Here is an 8,842-nt window from a genome sequence, read left to right on the forward strand (position 1 = left end):
TGTTTTCTTATTCAGTAATTGTTCGTTTTTATATCATATGCATGCGACTATGGATCTGTTTATGAGTGCATTTATTATGTGTGTGGTATGTGAATAAAGGAGGGGGGAAAGGATGTGCGAGTGTAAGAGGGTATGTGTTCCTGGGTGAGCGTACACGTGTGTGTGTGTGTGTACGTGTGTGTCATGTGTGTGTGTCTGGGTGTGTTTGTGTGTGCACATGAGTGTGTGTTTGTTTGTTTGTTTGTTTTTTTTTTGGTGTATGTGTGCACATGTGTGTAGTGAGACATCAAACCAATGTGCCAGCATTTGGACAAATTAAGATTTACGTTATCTTATTTCTTATTGTATATTGGCAGTGCTGGTTTCCACTGAGGGCATTAATTAAGCAGACCTATGTTTTTTGCTTGCTTTGCATGCAGGTCTGTTCTTTGTTGTTTTTGAAATTTGTTTACCCAATTTGTAGTATCTGACAATGACAATTTCTTTTATCATTAATGATATCATCTACAATAAAACTGATCAAATTTCATTCCCATTGATATATTGTGGTTTGAGTTGAAGTTTTATATTATTGTGAGTGTTCTTTTTAAAAATTAAGTCAACTAGATCTAATGGGCAAGTGTGTTTGTAAAAATGGGGGAAAAGAGAAATCTGTGGGTGGTTGGCGGATGCTCTGGTGTGGTTTGCTCCTTCTTTCGTATCAAAGGTCTTTCGTCCTTATCTCGCCTCTTTCTTTTCTTTGCACTCTGTTACTCTCTTTTAACACTAACACCTCTATTTTTTGGAGTTCATATTATGACCTATTTGTGTTGCAAGTGTTGTGAAACCGTCATGGTTACTTAAACTAAACAAAAGGAGACTAATAAAGTAAACGCATGTTGGACCACAATTAGGCTACACCCTCCAACCAATCCCACAGTCACATATGCACACGCATTTTCACACACACACACACACACACACACGCGCGCGCATACTCGGACAAGTACACACAAACACAGTGGGTGGTTGGCGGGTGCTCTGGTGTGGTTTGCTTCTTCTTTCCTAGCAAACATCTATCGTCCTTATCTCCCCTCCTTCTTTTTTATGTTTGTTACTCTCTTGTAGCACCTCTATCTTCTGGTGCTCATATGACCTTATGCAGTTGCGAGCACCGTAAAACCTCGACTAAAACTAAAACTAAAACATAAACACAAACACTCATAAACACATCTACTGTTTATGTGGATTTATAGGTATTAAGAAAAAAAGACCAAACAAGAATGCCTTTTGATTTTAATAGTATATTTACCTTTTTTACTCATCCTGGTGAGGAAAGTTAATTTTTGTGCAATGGCATGTGCACTGCGTACATGAATTAAATTGCAGGTTTCTTGAGCAACATAATTGTTATTTTTCATGCACACAATAATGAAAAGCAGCCTCTATAATGACAGCGTCGGAACCAGAAAAATGTCGTTATAGAGAGTTGTCGTTATAGAGAGGCAACCAAAAACTACAAATGATATATTTAAGGAAAAAAATCGGGACCTGGGCACCATGTCGTTATACAGAGGATGTCGTTATATCGTAGGTCGTCATAGAGAGGCTGTATTGTACATGTAATTGTAATATCAGTGTTTTAGTAATAGTTTTACGACACTTGCAACACAATAAGGTCATATAAGTGCCGAAGATTTGAAGTGTTACAAGAGAGTAACAAACAAAAAAAAAGGAGGAGGAGAGATCAGAACGATAGATGTTCGGTGGGGAAAGAAGGAGCCAACCACAGCAGAGCACCTGCCAACCAGCCACCATGTACCATCATCATGATACAGGCCATACCAACACGTTCTTGCTAGTAACCGGGGTGCAGGGACTTTTTTTGTTTTTTACTTTGATCGGCTGTAGGTTGCTAGAGGGTGCCACTGGTAGGTCTTAATGGACCTTTTTCTTTCCCCCTATTGTCTCTGTCTGTGTGGATTGTTGAAGGATGTGGCACTGGTAGGTCTTAACGTCTTTCTTTTCTTCTGTTGTTTCCGTCTTTCCCTGCTCTAAAAGACGGTTATTGAGTCTTTGTGTTTGACTTAACTCATCATCTATGCCTTTCACCCCTGGCAGGGTATAGCTGTCCCTGTGGTTTTATGCGGCCCGCATAATTTAGCCAAATTTGATCATTTTTTTGCATAATTTCTGATTATTTTCCTTTATTATTCTTTGTTAAAATTAACAGATTCGCATAATTTCACATTTTGGGGCTCATTTTGCATAATTTCATAAATTTTTTTTGCATAAAACTACGGGGACAGGTATAGGCCACATACAAGCTCCTTCCATTTATCTCTGTCCTAAGCCATCCTTCCAAGCTCGTTCCAAGTGAGCTTCTCTCTCATGTCCCTTTCCACATATATATCTCCTCCATGTTTCCCCTGGCCTACCCCTGCCTCGTGCTCCTTGTGGGTTCCACTGCAGTGACTGTCTTATGATGTTTCCGCTGGGCTTTCTTAAGGTGTGTCCCACCCAACGCCACTTTCTTAGTCCTATTTCTACTTCTATATCCTTTTGTCCTGTCCTTTCCCACCGCTCTTCATTTCTTATTCTATCCATCCACTTAATTCTTAGAATACTCCTAATACATCTGTTAATGAAAGTCTGGACTTTATTAAGCACTGTCTTCGTTGTCTTCCAAGTTTCGCAGCTGTAGAGAGGAGCATAGACTTGACGTTGGATAAAGAGTTGAATTTTGGTGCGCAGTGAGTGACTTAACTACAATTTTTTTAAAATACCATGCCTTCCCCGAGCACACCTCCCAGTGGCCACCTACCTTAATGACTTGCCATCGAAGTTGCTTGATTTTATTTCTGAGCCTTAACTCAGTACCACAACACTATGTAAAGATGTTTCAACAACCTATACTGTTGTATAGCAAAGCAATTCACAAAAAAGTAATACATTTTATAGTATATCACAGATAGCTCAAATTTGTAGGGACTGGCGTAGTTCGAAGAATATCTTAGAAAGATAAAGAAGAAAAATAAAATAAAACCGAGGACCCCAGACACAGTTCGAAGGAAGCGTGACTTCGAGTCTCTGTGTTCGACCTATCCGTGTTATATTGTATGACAATGTACAGGTGTAAATAATCGTGGGTCTGCACGAACTTTTCACAAATTATATAACAACTTTTCAGTCTAAGCTGAGACTAGAATAAAATAGGGAATGTAAATGAATCAACATTTTGATTCGTGTACACAAAAATGCGTCATGTACATATACTTCAAATATCCCACGACTAAATAACGCATAGTCTATGATAAATCCGCTGTCAATACATTAATGACTCTTAAAGTCGAGACTAGAGCTAAAATATAAATAAGGGCCTTCATGTAACGTAAATATAAGACGACCTTTTGCTTCGTGTAAGTGTACAAAAATGCATCATATACCAGAAATTAGTTAAGCATCCCACTGTTCGACTGATTACCCCCCCCAGATTTCCGCATCACCAATTTTCATGCGATTAGTGTCAACCCTGGAAAACCCCATACATAAGAACATGATCTGAAAACTTTTGCCATTTACAGAATGGGTTCGATTTGATCGGTTAAAAACAAAACCAACTAAGGAAAGCCCCATAATTTTCAAGAACATTTCCAATCACTTCAACAATACATTATCATGGTCAGTTAATTGCATCAAAAGCTACTGATAGCTATCTAAGGCTCAGTAAAACTTTTCCTGAATCACAGTGAGCAAGCATGTCATTCATGACCGTAAGAAGTGCTGTTTCTGTGCAGTGGTAGGCTCGATAAACAGGCTGGAATGGTGCTAACTAACAGATTGTTCACTTGTAATTGTAAGTGAAGATTAAGTTGGAAGAGAATGACCCTTTCAAAGATTTTAGATTGAAACAGTAGATTTGAAACCGGTCTATGATTCTTTACAGAATAAAACATTCTAATCTAGATTTGTTAAAAAATTTTTAACAGCAAAGACTTCACAAAGGCAATTTTAAATAAATCTAGTACATGTACTGATCCACACTCTAGAGAATCATTTCTAAACTGGAAAAGTTGTTAGTTTTGATTTGTGTAAACTGTGATCATGTCAAGCTGGTGAGTTGGTTGATTCAGTGTGATCTATGATGACGTCAAACTGGTGAGTTCGTTGGTTCAGTGTTATCTAAGATGACTTCAAACTTATGAGTTCGTTGGTTCAGTGTTATCTATGATGACTTCAAACTGGTGAGTTCGTTGGTTCAGTGTTATATATGATGACTTCAAACTGGTGAGTTCGTTGGTTCAGTGTTATCTATGATGACTTCAAACTGGTGAGTTCATTGGTTCAGTGTTATCTATGATGACTTCAAACTGGTGAGTTCGTTGGTTCAGTGTGGTCTATGATGTCGTCACACTGGTGAGTTCGTTGGTTCTGTGTGATCTATGATGTCGTCACACTGGTGAGTTCGTTGTTTCAGTGTTATCTATGACGATGTCGAGGTGGAGGGAACCCAATCTGTTTGGACAGAGAGCCCACTGACATTTTTGTTGTTGCCCGCTCGGCTATGAGGGGCAGAGGAGACTCTGAGTTCGTCTCCGTCTCTCCTCCAACAAAACACAGGTCCTCCAGACGAGCCAGGACACGACGGGATGGAGTAGGACATATGTCGGAACTTTGTCAGGTTTTTCACATTGCCGTAGGAGGAGGGAGCATAGGTTTCCTGTTCCTGAGAGGGCCCCAGCAAAAGCTCTAAGACTGCAACAGGGTCTTTCTCCAAGGCCTCTATACTAAACGCTTTTTGTGGAGCAGCGAGAAAATTAGACACGGGTGGAGAAAAAACTTCATTCATTACCCCGGTCAGCCAACTCCTATCATATCCTAAATCTGCGTCAGAGGACGAGCTGTCCGTACCGCCAGTTTGAACTAAGACTTTCTGCCAGAAATCTCTCTCGGACTCCGACACAGAAACGATGCACCCCTCGGCTCTAAGTTCTCCCAGGAACGACCCATGCAGAGCGATCGTGAGCTGATCTTCACCACTACCTTCTGTATTAGCTTTATCTAGTCCGAAAACTTTTTCCAGCAAAACAGCCAGGCATTTCTTCGCATCGGCACTTGCATTCTTCATTGCTTTAGCTTCTTCTCCGTCTTTAAAAGACGGTCTTAGAAATGACGGACGCTGAGGTGGAGTCAGTTCCTTCCTTTCCACTACATCCCCGACAGATATCTGTTTAGAGCAACCATGGGGATGGGAAATTAGAACAGCCATGGGATCGGACATGCTCCATTTCACATCTTTTGTGAGTGTTTTATGACTTTCCAGTTTGTGAAAAAGGTCCAAGTCGTGAGAAATGCACCTCAAACTGCTTAAGTCAGCTCCTTCGTCGACAAACCGAATTTGAACACCTACAGCGGTCACCACCCCTGACCTATCTTTATCATCGTCATAAAAAAATTCAACGGAGGTGACCACTGCCTCATCATCATCGTACACCACGTGAGCTGCTGTGACAACTGAAAACGTGGCAGTGACCAGATGGTCATCTTTGGAGAAGGGACAATCCTTGAGGGGGCACGGCTGGTTCTCCATCGAGTCGGACGGAGGTAGGTAAACACCACTACCAAATCGGGGAGTGCGTTTTCCCTTCAGAGTGGGAAGTCCGAACTTGTCAGGGCGACTCTTTGACGTGTACCTGACGATCAACTTGACCGTATCCACGGCTAGTTTCTTGATCATAGCGACTGCGCCATCTGCATCGTCCGAGGCTGGCAGGTGCTGTGTCCCAAACTGAGAAACTGGAATGAATTTCTTGTGGCCGGGATTTTTCCTGCAGCGGACAAAATGTTTGTGGAGTTCTGCCTCAGCGTCTTCACCCTCACAAAATTCCATCTCACAGCTTTCTCCTGGGAATGACGATAAAGGGGTTGGTAGATGTTGTGTGTGCGTGTGGGGGTGGAGGTGGTGGTAGGGGGGTGTTCTGTCTGTGTCTGTCAGTATGTGTGAGGGGGGGGGGGGGCTGCGTGTGTTTACGTAGTATATGCAAGAACAGAAAGAAAGAGAAGGAGATAGATAGATAGATAGAGAGAGAGAGAGAGAGAGAGAGAGAGAGAGAGAGAGAGAGAGAGAGACAGACAGACAGACAGACAGACAGACAGACAGACAGACAGACAGACAGACAGACAGACAGACAGACAGACAGACAGACAGACAGACAGACAGACAGAGTTGGGATGTGGCACTTAAATCATAAACTTGGAGTAGAAACAAAGAAACCTACCATTCTACTGAATAAAATGAATTGTGAAAAACATATTATCATACCTAATGAACCGGCTTATTCAGTGTATGCATACAACTACATGGTTTGAATACAGGTAATCAAAAATGTCTTCTGAGAAAATCATGAAATTACAAGTACCACTGGGTGCAGAAATAAGATGAGGAAGAGCCATAAACTTGAACTGTTAAAATAAAATCAAAACAAAATGTAGTAGAAGAAGATGATGAGACAGTGTTGTTCTATTCACAATGTCCTCACCCTGTGTCAGCTGAGTTATTTCTGCCTTCAGCACCGACAAATCCTGAACTTTTCCTGAGGAAGAAAAATTACAAGTAAAAGCATAATATTATTATAATTATCATAATTAATTTTTGAGAATATATTTCCTTTAAAATGAAATCCACACATGCGCATAAAATGGTCATGCAGAGGTGGGTTTCTTTACAAAAATAGATCGAGACAACCCCCCCCCAAAAAAAAAACAACAACAACCAAGAAGAATATTTAGCTTACTAGGAGAACCTGGACAGATAGGTGACGTCAAAGAATCAAGATAATTCATGAGTTAGGGGAACATCTGAGCAGAACAAAATGAAAAAAATGAGTGGCAGTTAATGATGGTACAAGAGAGAACAATTAATTGAGCATATTATTATAACTTGCTGCCCGCATGAATTTTGCACGACAACTTATTTGAGTTTGGGGCGGAGACGGTCAAGTATTGCTTTCGACTGACAGTCCAGTCACGACTAATTGTCCCCAATTTTCATGTCTCTTTTTAGGAATACGCGGACATCTTATTAATTTTTCTAAAAGGGAAAAAGAAGTAAAACAATTATTACACCCCCCCCCCCAACCAAAAAAAAAAAAAAAAAAAAAAAAAAAGTTAAAAAAAAAATAAATTTAAAAATATTTTTGCGGCTAAAGAGTGCGTGGGTTTTTTGTTTATTTGTTTGTTTGCTTATGTTTTGTTTTGTTGTTTGTTTGTTTGTTGTTGGTTTTTTTGGGGGGGGGCGGTTACATAATAAAAAAATTGAGAGGGTATGCAAAGGTCGGCGCCAGCAGAATGACTAAAGACGTATTATTCTAGACGTTTTGGTATGCCTGAATGTTACCTGCGTTTGAATTTTGAGAGCTGAAGACTGTGTGGTTTCTTCTAAAAAAAGTGACGCAAAGGTCTGTGTCACCAGAATTACTAAAGATGTATTACAGGTGTATATATATGCATTCTAGACGTTTTGGTACCTGAAGAATTCCCCATGACCGTTTGGCTCACTCAGATCCTGTGGCTTCCACGTTTCACACAGGCCAGCTTGACTTCAACAAAGGACGCTTGGAAAACTTGTCCACCGACTTTGTTTAATGTATGACACTCCACTACAGGTCCATTAAAGACTGGAGAAAAATAATAAAATATACATGTATACATTTCACACTGAATTTTAAACTGTTTCTTACTTTCATTCACTGTTCACTTTATTTATATTCATGTATTGACTTTTCTGTTTCAGATTAAAACAAACAAGAAAAATCACAAAAATTCTTGTACGATTAACGCAAAATAGATATTAATGTATGTGTGTTTGTATGTTGGTGTGTGTGTGTGTGTGTGTGTGTGTGTGTGTGTGTGTGTGTGTGTGTAGTGTGTAAAGGAGTGTATGTGTCTGTACGCGTGTGTATGTTAGTACATTTATAGACCTAGAGCTCAAATCTTACACAATCTCCATAATTATTCTCCAGTTTTGGTATGTAAATCACCTCGAAAACACTATTGAATTCCAGTTGCGAAAACGGGAGTCAATGGTAGAACGTATAAATAAAAGAAATAATTAAATAATCAATTCAAATTGGGTTCAAAGTTCAAGGGAAAGATTTTTTCAGAGCTATTAATATTAACGGAAAATGGAGCTAAATACAAGATAAAGATATCACTCGGGTCGAGAAATGCGCAGGAGACCAAATATAGAGCAAAACATTATTTATCAGTTAGTAAGTTAGATTAGGCCAACAGCAATGATAAGTTATGACCGTACACTGAGAAAAAGGAATGTGTGCATGTAGTAGAATCTATACCGTACCTGAATATATTGCCTCTCGTGCCAACACAGGAATATGAATATAATATTCGGCCTAACACAAGAACTGAAACAAAACGTAGATATCTATCCTGTTGTTAGGAAAGGAACGCTGAAACCATGATCAAGCTCAAACACCGAGACTGAGATCTCGAACAATCGTCTTACGTCTTATAATTCATGATGTTGAAAATCAAATCACTAATACATGTAACAGCCTAGCTGTCACTTGCTGATGTGTACATTCTACATGGGAATACCGGTGATTCAAAACAGACGTGCAGTTAGTAGACCGGATGCATACAACGGACTTTCGGATTTCAGAGTCGTGGGTGGAAAGGATCCTGAAGTGAATAGAGAAGGAGGGGAAATGTTTTGGGAATGTGTGTGTAGCCTTGGCCTACCTGTCCTCTGATCCTGGTGGTGAAGTTGACATGTGTACGTATGTGTCATAGTGTCGTGTGTGTGAGTGTGTGTGTTTGTCTCTGTGTGTATATATATATTATT

The 8,842-nt window shown here is 39.9% G+C and overlaps 1 protein-coding gene across 1 annotated transcript; it reads right to left on the reverse strand.

Moving 5' to 3' along the window:
- Positions 1 to 3,199: 3,199 nt before the first annotated feature.
- Positions 3,200 to 8,653, reverse strand: LOC101848517. Its single transcript, XM_005097621.3, has 4 exons — positions 8,339 to 8,653; positions 7,506 to 7,655; positions 6,519 to 6,572; positions 3,200 to 5,883 (listed from the first exon to the last, which is right to left on the reverse strand). Exons 2-4 carry the CDS (start codon positions 7,519 to 7,521, stop codon positions 4,463 to 4,465), a joined length of 1,491 nt encoding a protein of 496 aa, XP_005097678.1. The 5' UTR covers positions 7,522 to 7,655; positions 8,339 to 8,653; the 3' UTR covers positions 3,200 to 4,462.
- Between the last annotated feature and the right edge of the window lie 189 nt (positions 8,654 to 8,842).

Source organism: Aplysia californica, unplaced genomic scaffold (genome assembly GCF_000002075.1).
Source record: "Aplysia californica isolate F4 #8 unplaced genomic scaffold, AplCal3.0 scaffold00159, whole genome shotgun sequence".
Taxonomy (NCBI): domain Eukaryota; kingdom Metazoa; phylum Mollusca; class Gastropoda; order Aplysiida; family Aplysiidae; genus Aplysia; species Aplysia californica.